Below are 21,376 nucleotides of genomic sequence, written 5' to 3' on the forward strand. Positions count from 1 at the left end.
CGCCCAGGCTGGAGTGCAGTGGCCGGATCTCAGCTCACTGCAAGCTCCGCCTCTCGGGTTGACGCCATTCTCCCGCCTCAGCCTCCCGAGTAGCTGGGACTACAGGCACCCGCCACCTCGCCTGGCTAGTTTTTTGTATTTTTTAGTAGAGACAGGGTTTCACCATGTTAGCCAGGATGGTCTCGATCTCCTGACCTCGTGATCCGCCCGTCTCGGCCTCCCAAAGTGCTGGGATTACAGGGTTGAGCCACCGCGCCTGGCCCATATTATCTTTTTTTTATATGGCATTTATCACTCCCTGATATTTTCTCAAGTTTATGTGTTTGCTTATTATCTGTTGCACCTTACTAGAACGCTTATTTGTCTTGCTCATGGATGTATTCCATGTGCCTAGAACAACACCTGGGATAGAGGAGGAACTCAATTATATGATCAACAAATGAATGAGTGAATGAACATATTGATATATCTGAACAAGACATAAACCTCTACCCTTCTACCCTTCCCAGCAACCCAGGGAACAAACTCCTCATGTTCTGTAACCCCCATCCTTGGACTTGACATATGCTTCACCTTCTTCCATGCTAAAGAGGTGATGATAGTAGTAATTTTAACTGTTCATGTGTTGAGGTGTGCACAGAAGACTAGCATGCACTCAGCTAGCCTTTCCAAGTCCTTCCATGCTCTCAGATGTCCCTGTCTCTTACAGGCTCTCCTTGGGCTCTACCCAGGCCTTTGCTTTTAAACCTGCTTTCTCCTGACCTGGACTAGTGATTTTTTCCATTGGTTTGAGCCCTACATGAATTACAGGCCTCTCCTCCTTGCTCCACAGAACCAAGGAATTTTACTGCTGAGATGAATCTTGGAAAAGAGGAAGAAATATATAATGGTTAAGAGCAGAGGCTCTGAAGTCAGACTGCCTGGATTTGAATGTCTCCATCATTTACTAGCTGGGTAGCTTTGAGCAGTTTGTGAACTTAATTTCTGTGTGTATTTTATTTTTATATATATTTTTTATTTTTTTGAGACAGGGTCTCACTCTGTCACCCAGACTGGAGTGCAGTGGTACAATCTTGGCTCACCGCAACCTCCACTTTCCAGGGTCAAGAGATTCTCCTGCCTCAGCCTCCTGAGTAGCTGGGATTACAGGCACATGCCACCACACCTGGCTAATTTTTGTATTTTTAATAGAGACGGAGTTTCACTATGTTGGCCAGGCTGGTCTTGAACTCCTGACCTCAAATGATCACCCACCTCGGCTTCCCAAAGTGCTGGAATTACAGGTGTGAGCCACCGTGCCAGGCCCTCTATGTTTTTTTAAATATAGATAAAAATAGTTGTCCCTTGGTATCCTCAGGGGTTTGGCTCCAGGACCGCCCCCTCCCCCCCCACACACACAGTTACAAAATCTTTGGGTGCTCAAGTCCCATATATGAAATGGTGGCATAGTATTTTTTTTTTTTTTTTTTTCCAGGCTGGAGTGTAGTGGCCGGATCTCAGCTCACTGCAAGCTCCGCCTCCCGGGTTCACGCCATTCTCCTGCCTCAGCCTCCCGAGTAGCTGGGACTATAGGCGCCTGCCACCTCGCCCGGCTAGTTTTTTGTATTTTTTTTAGTAGAGACGGGGTTTCACCGTGTTAGCCAGGATGGTCTCGATCTCCTGACCTCGTGATCCGCCCGTCTCGGCCTCCCAAAGTGCTGGGATTACAGGCTTGAGCCACCGCGCCCGGCCAGTATTTTTGTATATAACCTACACATGTCTTTCCATATACTTTATTTTTAAATCATCATCAAAATATGGAACACTTCACGAATTTATGTGTCGTCCTTGCACAAGGGCCATGCTAATCTTCTCCAGATCATTCCAGTTTGAGTATATGTGCTGCCAGATGAGCGCTAGATGCTGGTGACCCTTGAACAGTGTGGGATTAGCTGTTTTCACCCCACACAGTTGAAAATCCTAGGATAACTTGGGACTCCCCAAAAACTTAACTACTAATAGCCCACTGTTGACCAAAAGCATTACTGATACCATACAGTCAATTAACACATAAACTAGCATCTATATATTTTTTATGTATTCACTACATACCTTTTTCCTAATTTTTTTTTTTTTTTTTTTTTTTTGGTACTTCTATGTTGTGTGGTCCATCTATGAGGTTTTCCAAATTGTCATAAGTCTCCAAAAAGTTTTCCAATGTAATGTATTGAAAAAAAATCTGCTTGTAAGTGGACCTATGCAGTTCAAGCCTGTGTTGTCCCAGGGTCAACTGTACTTTAAATTATCTCAAGATTACGTATAATGCCCATTACTATGTAAATGCTATGTAAATATTTGTTATGCTGTATTTTAAAATTTGTAATAGTTTATTGCTGCATTGTTACTTTCTACTGGTTTTCTTTTCTTAAATTTTATTTTATTTTATTTTTTTATTTTTATTTTTTGAGATGGAGTTTCGCTCTGTTGACCAGGCTGGGCTGGAGTACAGTGGCGTGATCTCCACTCACTGCGACCTCCGCCTCCCAGATTCAAGCGATCCTCCTGCCTCAGCCTGCCGAGTAGCTGAAATTACAGGTGCCCACCACCATGCCCAACTAATTTTTGTATTTTTAGTAGAGACAGGGTTTTGCCATGTTGGCCAGGCTGGTCTTGAACTCCTGACCTCAGGTGGTCCACCCACCTTGGCCTCCCAAAGTGCTGGGATTACAGGCGTGGCCACTGCACCCAACATTTTCTTAAATATTTTTGATCTGCAGTTGGTTGAATCCATGGGTATGGAACCTACACATATGAAGGACCAACTGGACCCACCTCATAGGGTTGTGAGATTAAATCTACATAAAACACTTACGTTTGTGGCTGTCATGTGGTGAACGATTAGTCAATGTCAGCTGCTTCTGTTATGAAGTTGATAATTTAAACAAAATTTAGTGTGGCTGAAGTATTTATTCAGCCAAAAGCAATAGGTACTGTGCTGGGCACAGAGTTCCACCCTCAAGAAGCTCAGTCTAATAGGGAAGAAAGATAAGTGTAGAAGCAGTTCCAGTTGGGTATGATAAGTGCTAATTAGAATAAGAGGATCTAGGAGCTTAAAAGTGGGGGCCCTAATTCATACCAGTGGTTGGGAAAGAGTGAGGCCAGAGTAGAGACAGCAGTACTTTTTGTCGGGCTTCTGCTGTGAGTCTCAGCTGTCTTTATTTTTTCCCAAAAGGTTAGACACCTTCAGAAATCGGAACCTTCTAGGCCCTGGCACTGTCTCTTCCTTGGCTATTTTCAAGGTGACAAACCAGTCTCTAGGCATAATTTAGCACAGAATTTCCCAAACAGCACTGTGAGGAACACTGTATACTGCAATATGATGACGGCTCTGTGGGTAAAAAAAAAAAAGGTATTCCATGGTTGAAATAAGTTTGGAAAATGCCAGAGTTATATAGAATTTCTTCCTGCAGCACTCCTCCTGCCAACTTTTTAATACGTGAATGTGTATTATTAATCTCCAGAAGAGGGATATAGTTCCCAAATTCGATTTACCCCATACTATCTTTTAATAACTTACAAAGTTAATGTTCCTTGGAATAATTTGAAAGATCCAGGCAGGTGGCCACTGCAGATTTACCATATTAGAATGTAGTCCAGTTCCTCCAGAGTAAAAAATGTCATATTTCTTTTTTTCTTTTTTCTTTTTTTTCATTTTTGTTTGCCCCTCCTACCATTTGAAAAAAAAATCAAATTTAATTGAGACTGTTTCTTTAGTTCTGCATGACCCGTGTGAGAATAACAACCATCAGAAAATAATGAAGTGTTTTCAATGAGTTCTGACCATTTGAAGAAAGAACCTTCCTCCATGAAATACTGCGTGTCTCCACTATCAGGCCTCTCTTTGTTTAGCACTTAAGAAGAAATGGTTCTATAGCTCATTCGTACACACACTGGGCATAAAATTAGATCTATGACCTCTCAGTGGCTGGCTGATTGATTTAAGTGGTCTGCTGAAGAAGGTAATGGAAAATTGAACATGACTCCTTTCCCAGTGGCTTCCTATGATGAAAAAGTTAGAAATTATTTGAGCTGGAGCTCTAGAGTGAGCTTCAGCCTGTATAACTCAGAATATTTCAATTTCTGCCAGGAGAATAAAAGGTTTCTAGGTACAATAAAGCTCTACTGTAAAGCACCTCAGGAGAGTACAGATGCAGTAAACCTGTGGGTTCAGTTACGTCCTCAGTGTACTTTGAACTATAAAATCAGAAAATAATCACACAAATACAGTCCCTGTTCTTTACTATTCATGCCCCTGCACAATTCTACTTAGACTGAAAATCATAGTTTATGGCATAATTGGCCCTGATTCTTTGTAGTTATTCTATATGTGCAGTTTACCTTATTATCTGACGAGTCAAGAGAATAAATAATAAAATCTATGGCATAACTCCCACAGGAGCTTTCTGCAACCCCAAGTATTTTTTCTGAAGTTTTAGTCACATCATCAAGTGGTCTCAGTTTCTTTTGTCTCTGGAGGGACAAGGATGGCAGAGATGACCTCTGAGAACCTTTGTGGCTTTCAAATTCTTTGAGTCTAATAATTGGAATGAGTAAGAGAGCCTCAAGTATTTTGTCATTTAGGCTCTGACTGGATTGTTGGGGAAGTCAGAAATGACTGATGGAGTCAGCAATTTCTAGCACACAACAAATTCTTATATTCTGAACAGCTGTCTTTGACAGCCAAGCTGCTACCCTCTCCTGAACTCTAACAGTCCGGTAGCGCTGTCCTATCGAGGACTGTGAGGCCATCACACATCTGGAGCACTAATAGCAACTCTCATTTCATAGCAATTTCTCTGTGCCAGGCACAACGCTTAGTGCTTTATGCATGTTATCGCTTTTAATCTTTAAAACCGGAATTATCCTCATTCATCTTCATTTTATGGATGAGGAAAATATCAAATGAAGCCACTTGATCTTAGTTACAGCTAAGAGGTGGGAGAACCAGGATTCAACCTCAGGTCTCTCTAATTCCATGTCTGTGTTCTTTCCACACCATCATGTTGCCTCTTAGGATACTCCACAATTCTGTTAGAGTCTGAAAATCTTTGCTGAAGCACAATCCAGGGGGCACTGTGGCTTTACCATTTCAAACCATGCTTCGCAGTAGCACTCGGAAGACAGCCTCTGGGCTATTTTTTCCCAGTTGCTTTTGGCTAAGAGTTGACCATTCTTAGGGTGAGAATAAAGTCCTTTTGATAAACTATGATGTTTTGGAGATAGTGCCCTTCTCTTGAATATGAAATGTGACCTTTTTTTCCCCCACAGTTGTCATAGGAACGCCTTAGTAGACACATTCATGATCTTTACCTTTGGAACCATATTACTTTTCACTGAGGAAACCAATACACAAAAGCCTAAAGTCACTTAAAGAAAGTCATGTAGCAGGAAAGTTGATTTCCCTTTAAGGGATACCACAGACCAGAAAAAGGCATGTATGCTAAGCTGCGCTTTTCTCAACATCAAAATACGGGATATAGATACACCTTCTAATGACCAAGGTGTTCCTCACCACCTCCACTCATTGGTATACCAGTGCTCTGTTGCACTTTTAGATACTCTTCTAACATCTAGCATTTATCGAGAGTTAACTATATGCAAGAAATTGTGCTGAACATACATTTTGGTTTTAAGTTCAAACCTGAGTTTGAGTCCCTGCTATTCACTAGTTTTGTGACCTTGAACAAATTCCTTAAGTTCTCAAAGCCTTGGTTTCCAGATCTGTAGAATGCTGATAGTAGAATACTTGTTTCAGAGTTATCGTGAAAATAAAAAGATAATACTATATTAATATACTAGGTTGACATTAAAATTATACCAAACTGCCTGTTCTGGTTTTCAGCCCATAGGTGCTGGCTTTCTTCTGCCTGTTTATCTTATTACGGGGCTGGAAACAACCTATACCAACATGGCAACATCATAAAAAGGTTGTTTTTTTTTAATCACCCTTAAAAAAAAAAAAAAGCACCAGCCGGGCATGGTGACTCAGCCTGTTAATCCCAAGCACTTGGGAGGCCGAGGCGTGCGGATCACGAGGTCAGGAGATCAAGGGACCATCGTGGCTAACACGGTGAAACCTCATCTCTACTTAAAAAAATACAAAAAACTAGCTGGGCAAGGTGGCGGGCTCCTGTAGTCCCAGCTACTCGGGGAGGCTGAGGGCAGGAGAATGGCCTAAACCCGGGAGGGCGGGCTTGCAGTGGACTGAGATCCAACGCACTGCACTCCAGCCTGGGCGACAGAGCAGACTTTGCCCAAAAAAAAAAAAAAAAAAAAAAAGCACTAGATAAGGCTTACTCTTTGTTCTCTGAGAAAGTGGAATCTACTGCTTTTTTTAGTCACTTTTGACATTTTTATTAGCTTAGAAGTTCTAAGTTGTTTATACTTATTAATGAGGATTGAAGCTTCTAGCTTCTCCTAAGTTTCATCATTCATCCAAAAATTATTGGTATCTCTGCCTTCAGAAGCCTTTATTAAGTGAGTTCTCTGTTCCTAGGAATATCTAACCCCTATTGATATGTCTGGTATCTTCAGCATTGAAGGGAGAATTCATTAGACTGTAAACTCCCAAAGACTTGAACCATGTTTTCTACATCTTTGTGTTCTATTCAGAGCCTAGAACAATTCTTCATATAAACAGATGTTCTTTTATGTTATGTGAATGAATTAATTCTGTACCTTTCCAGGTCCTGCAAAGGATGATGAAATACTCTAGTAAGAGCATAGAGTGAGGGGTAGAGTGTTAGGATTGTAGCACCTTCCCGTGTCATTAATTTCCTTTGACTCCTTGAGCAGGTCACTTCTCTGACCCTCAGGTTGGAGTTCGAAGTATCTCTAAGGGTTCATGCAGATTTGAAATTGTGTGATTATAACTAAATCAGCTTTTTACTGAATGAAGTAATGTTTTAAGTGACATGTCATAGCCTAAAATTATATTCAAATCTATGGCCTCACAGAGACTGTTAACCCAACTTGTCTATGTGAAATCTTTGTGAAAGTGAACTGACTTATAATTGTCAGGTACATTTGAAGTAAGAGCAAGACTTGAATTCCCAAAAGAAGTGTGGCAGTTTTAATTTATTTCCTTGTTAGGAAATGTAAAACTTAATTAGACCTTGGCTAGTTTCCCTGTAGGATATAATTTATGGAGTTTGGTATAGTAGGTAAAACAGAATGATGGTTCTGCAAAATGCACTGTGTCAAAAAATGAGTGCAGGCTGGGCACAGTGGCACAACCCTGTAATCCCAGCACTTTGGGAGGCCAAAGCGGGTGGATCAGGAGGTCAGGAGTTTGAGAACAGCCTGGTCAACACGGTGAAACTCTGTCTCTACTAAAAAAAAAAACAAAAATTAGCCAGGCATGGTGGCACCCACCTGTAATCCCAGCTACTTGGGAGGCTGAAACAGGAGAATTGCTTGAACCCAGGAGGCAGAGGTTGCAGTGAGCCGAGACTGCGCCACTGCACTCCAGCCTGGGCGACAGAGCGAGACTCTATCTCAGAGAAGAAAAAAAATGAATGAGTGCAGGCTGGAGGCAGTGGCACAGCCCTGTAATCCCAGCACTTTGGGAGGCTGAGGAGTTCCAGACCAATCTGTCTCTACAAAAAATACTTTAAAATTAGCCAGGCATTGTGGCACACACCTCTAGTCCCAACTACTCAAGAGGCTGAGGCAGGAGGATCACTTGAGTCCAGGAGGTTGAGGCTACAGTGAGCTATGATCATGCCACTGCACTCCAGCCTGGGTGACAGAATGAGAAGCTGTATCAAAAAAAAAAAAAAGGTGGGGGATGAGGGATGAGTGCAGCTCTATATAAAGTAGTAGTTGAGGAACTTCAAAAAGACATTCCCTTGTCCGGGCACAGTGGCTCACGCCTGTAATTCTAGCACTTTAGGAGGCTGAAGCAGGCAGATCATCTGAAGTCAGGAGTTCACGACCAGCCTGGCCAACATGGGGAAACCCTGTCTCTACTAAATATACAAAAATTAGCCTGGTGTGGTGGCAGGCACCTGTAATCCCAGCTACTCAGAAGGCTGAGGTGGGAGAATTGCTTGAACCCGGAGGCAGAGGTTGTAGTGAGCCAAGATCACGCCACTGTACTCCAGCCTGGGTGACAGAGCAAGACTCTGTCCCCCACCAAAAAAAAAAAAAAAAAGACATTCCAAATCATAAATGCCTTCCGCACTGGCCAGTTTCTGTGATTCAGAGTGTGAACATAGCATAGCTGGGTTCTCTGCTTAGGATCTTAACAAGGATGAAATCACAGTGTTGTTGGTGGGGGCTTCATTTTCATCCGGAGTTCAGGGTCCTCTTCAAAGTTCTTTCCTGCTGTTGGCAGAATTCAAGTCCTTTCAGTTGTAGGACCAAGGACTCCTTTTCCTTGCTGGCTGTTGGCCAGTCATTGCTCTCGGCAGATGACTACAGCTCCTTGCCACCAGTCCCCTCACAGCATGGCAGCTCACTTCTTCAGAGCCAGCAACAGAATCTCTCGCCTTAGTCTGCTAAGATGGATTCTTACATAACATAGTTATAGGACTCACTAGCCCTTCACCTTTCTCATATACAGTAACCTCATCACAGGATTATCATAGTCACAGGTTCTGCCCACTTGAGGAGAGGGGATTACACAAGATATGTGGACCAGAAGGTGGGAATACTGGGCGGGGGGCACCTCAGAATTCTGCTCAGCACACCAGCCATCATTTTAGAAACCTACACCTTTGGTTTTCTTATTCGAGAGCTTCTGAAGATAGGGACATTTTAACTGATTTAAATTTTAGGGCTGGAAGATAACTTAGAAATCATTTTGTTTAAACCTTTACTTTATTTTTTGGTTTTTTGTTTGTTTGGTTGGTTTTTTTGAGACAGAGTCTTGCTCTGTCGCCCAGGCTAGAGTGTGTAGCGTGATCTTAGCTCACTACAACCTCCGCCTCCTGGGTTCTAGCAATTCTCCTGTCTCAGCCTCCCAGGTAGCTGGGATTATAGGCACGTGCTACCACGCCCAGCTAGTTTTTATATTTTTAATGGAGACAGGGTTTTACCGTGTTGGCCAGGCTGGTCTTGAACTCCTGACTTCGGGTGGTCTGCCCAGCTCGGCCTCCCAGAGTGTTGGGATTACAGACGTGCCCAGCCTACTTCATTGTTTGTAACATTCATGAAGGGAAATGACTTGCTGAAATCAAAGACTAAAGGTTCAGGTTCAGCAACTTCCACACCAGGGTTCTCATTAGTACCCTAGCACCTACTGCTGCTAGAAGGACCTAGAGAATTACATCAGTGACTCAATGCTTTTATGTGATGGCAGAAAGTTGGGCAAATTCACAGCAAGAATGTAGGGGAGAGCATCCCCCAGACAGCCAAGACATGGCAGGAAGGCAGGAGTGTCACAAAGACATGTAAGGAAGAGATTACAACAGGAAAAAAGCTCCTATTTTATAAGTTCTTTTAAAATTTGTGGGAGGCAAGCTCTTGCACTTCATTTCATCATTACATTTGATAAAAACATTTATATGTGAAGAGGAGTGTTGGCCAGGATTCCATTCATTTAAGACAGAGTCATCAATTTTTAAAGTAAAATTATTCATGATGTAGGCAAGGAAGCTCAAATTCTGAAATAAATGTTTGCTTTATGAGGCATTTTCTCTGCAGAGACCTGGTTTATTTTCCCAAATTTAAAGTCACTTAGCAATTCTAAAGACTGATTCTGGCTTATGATCACTTTGAATATATTGTGATTTAGTAAAATTAGGTAAGTGCCCTAAGGAGGAGGAGAGCTGCTTTGGGGATTCATGATTACCATCACAAAGAGAAGAGATGGGGGTAGGATAAACTGTTAAAGCATCCACATAAATAGATAAGGAAAGACAAAATCAGCCAACATTACATCCCACTGAGAAAAAGATCAGAAAAAGAATGGTTACTAGAATTACATCAATATTGGGAAAGTATAGAGAGGAATATTTGTTATAAGCATTGCTTCTTTGGGGGTTTACTACCTTAGAGGTTTACTACCTTGAGAAGCCTGGGAAGGTTTAATAAGACACTGTGGCCGGGCCCATTGGCTCATAGCCTGTAATCCCAGCACTTTGGGAGGCCAAGGTGGGTGGTTTTTTTGAGCCCAGGCATTCAAGACCAGCCTGGGCAACATGGTGAAACCCCATCTCTACAAAAAATACAAAAATTAGCCAGGCATGGTGGTGCAAGCCTGTAGTCCTAGCTACTTTGGAGGCTGAGGAGAGAGGATCATTTGAGCCCAGGATGTTGAGGCTGCAGTGAGCCGTGCCCTCACTACTGCACCCCATCCTGAGCAACAGACCAAGACCCTGTCTCAATTAAAACAAAAAAAATTTTTAATAAAATTTTTTAGAAATGCAAAAACTAGCCAGGTGTGGTATAATCCACACCTGTAGTCCCAGTTACCAGGTAGGCTGAGGTGGGAGGATCAGGAGCCCAGGAGGCAGAAGTTGCAGTGAGCCATGATCTTGCCACAGCACTCTAGCCTGAGCAACAGAACCAAGACCCTGTCTCAAAAAAAACAAACAAAAAAGACACTGGTAAAGGTGACTGTTTAGTCTTTAATTTCAACAAACCGAATTTAAATATATCAGTTGCTCTCAGTTTAGCCATCAGAGACTCAGACTCTGTTGTAGCTGACCCCCATAGACCACCAAGGAAATAATTTTTTAAAGAGAAGGGGAAAAGGTACCTTCTTCTCAAGATTGAGATAAGAGTAAATAAGGAACTGGTTAAATAAATAAGTAAATTATGATCCATCCTTTCAGTGGAATACTATGCAGCTGTTGAAGGAAGCTGCTCATGTCCACCTGGAATTATTTCTAAGATATGTTGTTGAGTAAAGCAAAACAATATTTAGTACACCACCATTTTGTGGGAAAAGGGAAGAAGTGAAGAGTAAATATTTGATTTTATATGGACAGAATATTTCTGGGGAAACTGGTGATACTGATTGTCTCTGAACGACTGGGTGACTGGGGTATAAGGCGGGGGAGAGACTTCACCCCTTTTGTACCATTCAGATTTTGAAGCAGATTAATATATTAGCTAATCAAAAATATCTTTTGTTTGTTTGTTTGTTTTTTGAGACATGGTCTTGATCTGTTGCCTAGGTTGGAGTGCAGTGGTGCAGTCACAACTCACTGCAGACTTGAACTCCTGGGCTCAGGTAATCCTTCCGCCTCAGTTGCCCAAGTAGCTAGGACTGCGGGAGCACACCACCATGCCCAACTAATGTTTTTTAAAATTTTTCGTAGAGATGGGGTCTTCCTCTATTGCCCAGGCTGGTCTCAAATTCTTGGCCTCCCAAACCACTGGGATTATAAGTGTGAGCCACCGCACCTTTCCTAAGTGAAAACAACTTTTTAAAATAAAGCTAAGAGAATGAATATTTAAACAGTGTGAAAGGGAAAAGCAAGTTAATATTGGACAGAGTCTTGCTCTGTCACCCAGGCTGGAGTGCGGTGGCGCCAATTTCAGCTCACTGCAACCTCTGCCTCCTGGGTTCAAGTGATTCTCTTGCTTCAGCCTCCTGAGTAGCTGGTATTACAGGCGTGTGCCACCAGGCCTGGCTAATTTTGTATTTTTAGTAGAGATGGGGTTTCGCCATGTTGGCCAGTCTGATCTCGAACTCCTGCGCTCAAGTAATCTGCCTGCCTTGACCTCCCGAAGTGCTGGGATTACAGGCATGAGCCACCATGCTTGGCCTGTTTTAAAGGCTTTCTTGCAAGGAGACTTCACTAGTCCTCTGTAAGATTTCTCCTAATGTACTTGCCCCCTGCACCTTCTGTTCTAACTCTCTAAGGAGGCCTTAGCACTCTTTCCTGCTTTTAATACTGTATTCAAACAGAAACTCCCACCCCACATCACCCACTACCATACATGTGCAGTTGGTCTCTTTTCTCTTTTAGAATTCAGATACAGGCTGGGCACAGTGGCTCACGCGTGTAATCCTAGCACTTTGGGAGGTCAAGGCAGGCAGATCACCTGAGGTCAGGAGTTTGAGACCAGCCTAGCCAACATGACAAAACCCTCTCTCTACTAAAAAAAACAAAAAATTAGCCAGGCATGGTGGCGGGCCCCTGTAATCCCAGCTACTAGGGAGACTGAGGCAGGAGAATCACTTAAACCCGGGAGGCAAGGTTGCAATGAGCTGAGATTGCACCACTGCACTCCAGCCTGGGCGACAGAGCGAGACTCCGTCTCAAAAAAAAAAAAAAAAAAAAATTCAGATCCAAAATGTAACTCCTACTAAATACACACTTTTCCATTATATCCCATATGTGTGTATTAGTATATCTGATATCTCTTCTACGTGTTTCTCCATCTTAATGTGTGTGTGTGTGTGTATATATATATATATATATATAGGTGGATATATACACAGTCTCCTCCACTAAACTGTGATTGTCCCATGGGTGTGTTAACTGAAATCATTGACTACCTAATGGTGCTTGCAGAAATGCTAGCCCTTTGTGGACAAGATGTGATGGGGATTTTTAATAAACCCAGACACAATACTAGACAATGGCAATAAATGTTACTGCCAAGTCAGTTTGTACCAAATTAAGCGTGTAAGCCCATTGAAGCCATCATCTGGGAGGATACTCTGAGGCTCAGAAAACAGATCTTCTCCATGGTGTGTCCTGGAAGTTAGGAGCTAGGACTAGCAGCATCACGACAGTCAGGCAGCCTGAGTACGCAGGGGGTCAAAGGGGATAGGGCCTAAGAACACCGTGCAGAACAAGGAATTGTTATAATTTCCGTTACTCGTAGACTGCATTGCTCTTGGCTCCTTAAATTGCTAGTTCTCCTAAATGTTGTCCTTTCCCCTCCCCTCACCCCAGAACTAGGTTAAAATGTGCATTTGCGTTAACAAAAGCTCATGGAAGAAGATACAAAAGACAGGACACATGCTCTTCAAGGAAATATCCTCCCCCTTGTTCCACCCAAGGCCATCTAGGGATGGACTTAAGAAAACAAGACGGCCGGGTGCGGTGGCTCAAGCCTGTAATCCCAGCACTTTGGGAGGCCGAGACAGGCGGATCACAAGGTCAGGAGATTGAGACCATCCTGGCTAACACGGTGAAACCCCGTCTCTATTAAAAAATACAAAAAACTAGCCGGGCGAGGTGGCGGGTGCCTGTAGTCCCAGCTACTTGGGAGGCTGAGGCAAGAGAATGGCGTGAACCCAGGAGGCGGAGCTTGCAGTGAGCCAAGATTGCGCCACTGCACTCCAGCCTGGGCAACAGAGCGAGACTCCGTCTCAAAAAAAAAAAAAAAAAAACAAGACATCAGCATTTCCAGGGCTGAAGCAGAACCATCTCCCCTCACTTAACCTTGGCCATCACCAGCCAGTTTTTTATTTTCTCCACTGCAGTCCGGTAAGGCAGGAATAGTACACGGCCACACAGTTTAGAGACTGTCAGCCCAACTTGTCTTACCACCTTTCCAAATACCTTTGCATTAGGAAGAGGCGGGTAGCTCCTAACTGGGTCGTGCTGCCTGAAGCTGTATGTGTGCATCAGAGGCGGCTATGGAGAAAAACTCCCAGGGCCACCTTTGTTACATGTGCTTTTCATTGGATTGCTGTTGAATACACTTTTTAAGTTGTCCCTAAAATTGTCGGTATGAGTTCCTAGGCAATACTCAGTGTCTTCCACCGTAGGGGGTAGTCAGATCCACGGCCAACCTATAATTAATGCTGGCGCCTCACAACTCCTAGTTAGTCAATTATTCATCCCTCACCAAAAGGACTTGAGTATTTCTCATGTGACTTTTCTTTAATCTAAACCCTTTCTCCTTAGGGTGACAGATTCATGGAGGAATTGATATTGTCCGTATATGGAAGGGATCATGTAGACCCAGTGTGTATAGGGAAAGAGCACCAGCCAAAAGTTGAGACCCAGCTCTGTTACCATCTAGCATTGTGACCCTGGGCAAATTATTTCACTTCACATTTCCTCTGAGGTATCTTCCAGTTCTAAGATGCTCTGATTCCAAGTGGACATTTGGGCTCACATCACTCCAGAGCTCTTCTGTTTAACTATTGTGGTGAATAGATTTATGTATGTAGTTTCTGATATTATGTCACACAAACTCAGGGTTTCTTTTTACTGTTGAAATGGCCAGTCATGAATCATGCCGGAGAGTAAATTGGGGACCTGACACAACTCAGATTCTGCCTGGACTTTGCAAAAAGCCAGATGGTGCCAGATTTTTGAGTACCAGTTGAGCCCACTTCTACAAATTCTCTCCCATCCCATTCTAATAGGAATCATCCAATCATGCTTAAATACATTGTTCAGGCAGCTGAGCCAGATTTGTACAAAAATATTTAGAAAGCTAGGCCTTCACTGGGGTGCCTTCATGCTCTCTGTAGCCATCTTTCAGATCGGGAACCATCAATCAATTAGCATCATCAAATAGGGAGGCCAGAATTCTAGTATCAGGTCTGCATAGGAAAGTCAAGACCTGGGAGGAAAACTTGTTCTGCTTGCTGTGGTTTATGGCTTTGGATTCAGAGATATTGGAAGCAAATATGAATGAACCAACTCTCAGGACCAGCTGTCAAGCACTTGGCTTGTAATCTGCTGTCATCCCACTCATCCCAGGTGCTCCTAGTTTGACAGCTCACCAGCTAGTTAAATGTTGGCTTCCTTCACGACTCTGATTCATACCCCAGGGGCCTATAATGAGGATCTTGTACCATGAAAGGGGACCCCAGCTAGGCTATTTGCTGGCTAACATCCCAGTGGTTTGGGCTACAATAATTTAGCAGCCCTAGTTCTTCTTCCTATCATAGGAAGGACACCAGAGCCCTCTCCATGTGAGATGGAACATAATCTCTAACTTTCTGTGAAGAGATGGCATCTGTAATGAGGCATTCTTGCTGGAGGCCTCCAGAAGTCCCTATTCTACAACCACTTAATACCAGTTTAATGAGCCTCTCACTAGAAATTGTCAAGAGCTCTCACTGACATCCTTGAGTATTATTTAATTAATGGTTTATTTACAGGAAAGGGCACCATCTTCATGGGGAGAAGATGAGTACTTGAAATATCAAGACAATTGCCGAAGGCTATGCCCTGAGAGAATGGAAGAACTGGAAAAGAGAAAAGGAAGTTAGAAGCTTAAGGTTGATATGAAATGCAGAAAAAGGAATGGTTAACAGAAAGTGTTCATGTTTATCTAATACAGAACAGGTTCTGATCCCCTTCTCAGGACACATTACTGTGGTGGCAAAGAGTAGAGCTGTAGGCAATCACAGTTTGAGCGCTTCCAGTTCCTTCTGATCTTGTTCTGTTTTCACTGAGTAATCTTTTGAGGTTAATCTTCTGAGGTGAATGGAGTTTCCTTAGTAGCTTTCCTACTGAGAAGTATAATGACCAGCTGTCATCATTGTAGGAAACATAATCCTGGTGGAAGGTGAAGAGGAAGGAGGCACGTCTCACATGGCCAGTGCAGGAGGAAGACAGACAGGTGGGAGGTGCCACACACTTAAACAACCAGATCTCGGCCGGGCGCGGTGGCTCAAGCCTGTAATCCCAGCACTTTGGGAGCCGAGACGGGCAGATCACGAGGTAGAGTTCAAGACCATCCTGCGCTAACATGGGTGAAACCCCGTCTCTACTAAAAATACAAAAACTAGCCGGGCGAGGTGGCGGGCGCCGTGTAGTTCCCAGCTACTCGGGAGGCTGAGGCAGGAGAATGGGCGTAAACCCGGGAGGCGGAGCTTGCAGTGAGCTGAGATCCGGCCATGCACTCCAGGCCCGGCGGACAGATTTTCCAAGACTCCGCCTCAAAAAAAAAAAAAAAAAAAAAACAACCAGATCTCATGAGAAACTCGCTCACTGTCATGAGAACACAGGGGGAAATCTGCCCCCATGATCCAGTCACCTCCCACCAGGCCCCTCCTCCAACACTGGGGATTACCATTTGTTTTTGGTTTTTCAGGGGTTTTTTTGTTTTTTTGTTTTTGTTTTTGTTTTGTTTTTATGAGACAGAGTCTTGCTCTGTAACCGAGACTGGAGAGCAGTGGCACAATCTTGGCTCACTGCAACCTCTGCTTCCCAGGTTCAAGCAATTCTCCTGCCTCAGCCTCCTGAGTAGCTCGGACTATAGGGGCGCGCCACCACGCCCAGCTAATTTTTGTATTTATTTTAGTGGAGGCAGGGTTTCACCATGTTGGGCAGGCTGGTCTCAAACTCCTGACCTCAGGTGATCCATCTGCCTCGGCCTCCCAAAGTGCTGGGATTACAGGTGTGAGCCACCATGCCTGGCCTGGGAATTACAATTTGACATGAGATTTGGGTGGGGACACAAATCTAAACCATATCAGGTGAATATATGGAGGTTATAGAGGCAAAGTGAAAGATCAAATGTGAAAAAAAAAATTGACAAGATGGGCTGATAACAGGAACTGAAATTATAGGAATGCAATAAACAAGGCATTCTGGTTCTAGTTTAAGTTCACTTGGCTTCTGGATGAATCTAATGGGATGATTATAGAGAGCCCTTCATTACCAGCATAAATGGAAATTAATCCTTTTCTTTCCCTCATTTTACCTCACTTAAGAATGTGTCCAGATGCAATAACATGATTTATAGGTGTAGCTAGACCAGGTTTGAGGATAAATGAGAGAGAAGGCGGTGGAAATTGCCTGGTCCTTCCTGTCTTGTCTTTCATGAGAACCCAATTCTAACATAATTGCTAGTGTTTGACAGTAAATGTCAGGGAAAGAGAAAACGGCAAGAGAAAAGTGATTTTTTGCTGAGGTCTAAAAATATATATATTTTTAAAGTAAGATAGGCATCCTGAACTATTGGCCAGGCACGCTGGGCGCAGTGGCTCACGCCTGTAATCCCAGCACTTTAAGAGGCCGAGGTGGGCAGATCACCTGAGGTCAGGAGTTCGAGACCACCTTGGCCAACATGGTGAAACTCCATCTCTACTAAAAATATAAAAATTAGCCAGGCATGGTGGCGGGCACCAGTAGTCCCAGCTACTCAGGAGGCTGAAGCAGGAGAATCACTTGAACCCGGAAGGCAGCAGTTGCAGTGAGCTGAGATCGCGCCACTGCACTCCAGTCTAGTGGACGGAGTAAGACTCTGTCTCAAAACAAAAAGAAAGATATGCATCCTGAATTATTAAGACAAGGGCCAGTGCATATCCCAATGGACTCAGTTGGAAGAAGTCTGGTGCAAAACCAGTAGGGAGGAGGGACAGAGCTGGGCAAGGAGGACTCACTGTGCAGGCAGTTAGCTGTCAATCAGCCACTGAGGCGTGAAGCCTTAGTGTACTCACACCACAGACAAGCCTCCTTGTTCCCACCCCCATTTATATATTTCTATAAATATATATATAATATATAAAAATATATATGGCATAAAATGTGCCATTATAACCATTTTAAATATACAAGTAAGTGGAATTACATTAATTACATTCACAATGTTGTACAACCATCATCACTATTTTCAAAATGTTTCCATCACCCCAGACAGAAATTCTGTATACATAAAGCACTAACTCCTCACTCCCCTCAGCCCATGATAACCTCTAATCTACTTTCTGTCTATAAATTGAATATCAGGCACTTTTATTTTTTGAGATAGTGTCTCACTCTGTTGCACAGGCTGGAATACAGTGGCGCCATCTCAGGTCACTGAAACCTCTGCCTCTTGGGCTCAAGCTATCCTCTCACCTCAGCCTCCCAAGTAGCTGGTGTGCGCCACCATGCCGGGCTAATGTTTTGCATTTTTTGTAGAGACAGGGTTTCACCATGTTGCTCGTGCTCGTCTCGAACTCGTGAGCTCAAGCAATCTGCTCCCCCCGGCTTCCCAAAGTGCTGGGATTATAAAGGTGAGTCACAATGCCTGCTGTAGGCATTCTTTTTTTTTTTTTTTTTTTTTTTTTTTGGAGACAGAGTCTTCCTCTTGTTGCCCAGGCTGGAGTGCAATAGTGCAATCTCAGCTCACTGCAACCTCTGCCTCCCGTGTTCACGTGATTCTCCTGCCTCGGCCTCCTGAGTAGTTGGGATTACAGGCGCCCGCCACCATACCCAGCTAATTTTTTGTATCTTTGGTAGAGACAGGGTTTCACCATGTTGGTCAGACTGGTCTCGAACTCCTGATCTCAGGTGACCCACCTGCCTCAGCCTCCCAAAGTGCTGGGATTACAGGTGTGAGCCACTGTGCCTGGCCAGCCTAGGCATTCTTAATTAACTATATATACCTCCTAAAGTGTAGCAGCAGTAGAAAAGAACAGAACCTGAGGTGAAAAGGAGGGAGGTTATGGAGGTTATGAATAAAAACTCAATTATCATTTTCTTTTTTTTTTTTTTGAAACGGAGTCTCGCTCTCCCAGACTGGAGAGCAGTGGTGTGATCTCGGCTCACTGCAGCCTCCACCTCTCGGGTTCAAGCAATTCTCTGCCTCAGGCTCCCAAGTAGCTGGGACTACAGGCACCTGCTACCATGCCCGGCTAATTGTTTGTATTTTTAGTAGAGACAGGATTTCACCATCTTGGCCAGGCTAGTCTTGAGCTCCTGGCTTCAGGCGATCCACCCTCCTCGGCCTCCCAAAGTGCTGGAATTATAGGCGTGAGCCACTGTGGCCGGCCTAATTTACCATTTTCTGAAATGTGACTTAAATGCAGTTGAAAACTTGTATTATGACTGAGTTGTTGTATCCCCTGAATCAGAGAAAGCAAAATGAAAGTCCCTCTGCTGTGCTAATGCACCTCTTTCTTTTTTCAGTGACCATGCAGCAGGTGGCCAGGACAGTGGCTAAAGTGGAGCTCTCAGACCACGTGTGTGATGTGGTGTTTGCGCTCTTTGACTGTGATGGTGAGTGGGGCCCTCTGGAGTCGGGAGGGGAAACAGCCTAGCTGCCCTTAGAGGCCCTGTATATAATGGAGCCTTGCAGACAGCATCAGTGTACCAGCCTATCCTCTTCAAGCTACAGCTCAGCCCGCGGCACGATGATATTGAGAAATCAAACCCCTGGCCCTGGCTTCTGTTTTCCATTTCTTCTTCTTATAATTCCAATATGCCTATAGGCCTAAATTAATTTATGACCATAAGCATCTTAAAAATGTCAGACTCAACTTTCTGCTTAGTAGATATGGAGCACTCAAGTATCTGAGTGTCTTTAGAAAGAAGACAGCACTGATCTCTCCACCTCCCAGCGCACATTCCAGCCAGTCGCATTCCATCTCCATAGAATTCCAGCTCCACACAGTGGTCTGTTGTGTTTGTGGCCACTGTGCTCTGTCGTTTAGCCCATTCAAGAGATCTGGTTCTGGTTTGACCTTGGCATTAGTTTTTAGGTATGGTAGGTGATATACTACTAACAACAGTAACAGTGGATGCTTACATTTTTTTAATGCTTACTATGAGCCAGAAAGTTAATCTGCTCATTTAATCTTCTGACCTAGGTATTGTTATTGACCACTTTTTACTGATGAGAAAGCTGAGACTCAGAGAGATTAAGTAAGTTTCCTAAGGTCACAAAGATAATAGTATTTGGGAGACTGAGGCAGGAAGATCACCTGAGGTCAGAAGTTCAAGACCAGCCTGGCCAACATGGTGAAACCCTGTCTCTATTAAAAATACAAAAATTGGCTGGGCACGGTGGCTCAAGCCTGTAATCCCAGCACTTTGGGAGGCCGAGACGGGCGGATCACAAGGTCAGGAGATCGAGACCACCCTGGCGAACACGGTGAAACCCCGTCTCTACTAAAAAATACAAAAAACTAGCCGGGCGAGGTGGTGGGTGCCTGTGGTCCCAGCTACTCGGGAGGCTGAGGCAGGAGAATGGCATAAACCCGGGAGGCGGAGCTTGCAGTGAGCTGAGATCCGGCCACTGCACTCCAGCCTGGGCAACAGAGTGAGACTCCGTCTCAAAAAATAAATAAATAAAAATAAAAATAAATAAATAAATAAATAGTAGATGGCAAAACCAGGATTTAAACTAAAACTGTACTGCCCCCTGTGTTCTATTTAATGTATTACCACCCTCTCTTACTCCACAGCCAGTATTTGTTGTTCGTCATCCTCCAGAAAGCTGGGCTAATGGAATTCAAGAGCCTCCTCAGAAGCTCCGGCCTATGGAGCTTCCCTTTCGGTCCCAGCATAATGAATCACTTCTGGGCTTTTTTATTCCTTGACTTGGTTCCCTGAGCTTTTTAAGGGTAGTTGCAAGTTGTTTTCACCTTCCTCCAAACATAAGACCTTGGCTAGTACTTCTCACATAGTAGGTGTTTATTAACTTGAATTATTTACGTTATTAAGTTGAATTTGAGTTATTTAAATCTCTAGCCTTGACCTGGCATGGTGGCTCATACCTGCAATCTCAGCACTTTAGGAGGCTAAGGCAGGAAGATTGTTTGAGCCCAGGAGTTTGAGACCAGCCTGGGCAATATAGTGAGACCTCGTCTCTACAAAAAATTTTAAAAATTAGCCAGGCATGGTGGCACATGTGTGCCTGTAGTCCCAGCTACTCAGGAGGTTGAAGTGAGAGGATCACTTGAAGCTGGGAGGTCAAGGCCACAATGAGCCATGAGCGCATCACTGCACTCCAGCCTGGGTGACAAAGTGAGACCTTGTCTCAAAAAATACAATTAAATAAATAAAATAAATATCCAGCCTGTACCCACAAAACCAAGGTTGAACTCAAAGAAAGCCCTAGGGCTAGGTTAAGGAGACGGCCTCACTCTCACGTAGGGGTGGGTTTATTCTCTAGAGCTTCCCTGCCCACAGTATGATACCCCCAAGGCACATGTGGCTATTAGCTACATGTAAATTTTTTTTTTTTATATACCTTAAGTTCTAGGATACGTGTGCACAACATGCAGGTTTGTTACATATGTATACATGTGCCATGTTGGTGTGCTGCACCCATTAACTCGTCATTTACATTAGGTATATCTCCCAATGCCATCCCTCCCCCCTCCCCGCTCTCCGCTCCCCACAATAGGACCCGGTGTGTGATGTTCCCCTTCCTGTGTCCAAGTGATCTTATTGTTCAATTCCCACCTATGAGTGAGAACATGCGGTATTTGGTTTTCTATTCTTGAAATAGTTTGCTGAGAATGATGGTTTCCAGCTGCATCCATGTCCCTACAAAGGCTATGTTTACGTTTAAACTAGCTAGTGGCTACTGTACTGAAATATAAAACATTTCCCACATCACAGGGAGTTCTAATGCACAGCACTGCTGTAGACATATATTCACTTTCTCCAGATTTTGTTTTCACTCCAATCACTTCTAGGTGGTTTAAAATTTTCCAAATAAAATATATTTTTATTATTTTTATAAT

At 43.7% G+C, this 21,376-nt stretch overlaps 1 protein-coding gene across 5 annotated transcripts in view; it reads left to right on the top strand.

Moving 5' to 3' along the window:
- MICU1 (mitochondrial calcium uptake 1) overlaps window positions 1-21,376 on the top strand; it is a 267,615-nt gene that overhangs the window by 239,618 nt on the left and 6,621 nt on the right. For all 5 annotated transcript variants that reach the window (XM_017854624.1, XM_017854626.1, XM_017854627.1 and 2 more), the window contains one exon: window positions 18,813-18,902. In XM_017854624.1, coding sequence (XP_017710113.1) covers window positions 18,813-18,902 — 90 coding nt within the window. The remainder of the gene's footprint in view (window positions 1-18,812; window positions 18,903-21,376) is intronic.

The sequence above is a fragment of the Rhinopithecus bieti genome, unplaced genomic scaffold (genome assembly GCF_001698545.2).
Source record: "Rhinopithecus bieti isolate Rb0 unplaced genomic scaffold, ASM169854v2 scaffold_36008, whole genome shotgun sequence".
NCBI lineage: Eukaryota > Metazoa > Chordata > Mammalia > Primates > Cercopithecidae > Rhinopithecus > Rhinopithecus bieti.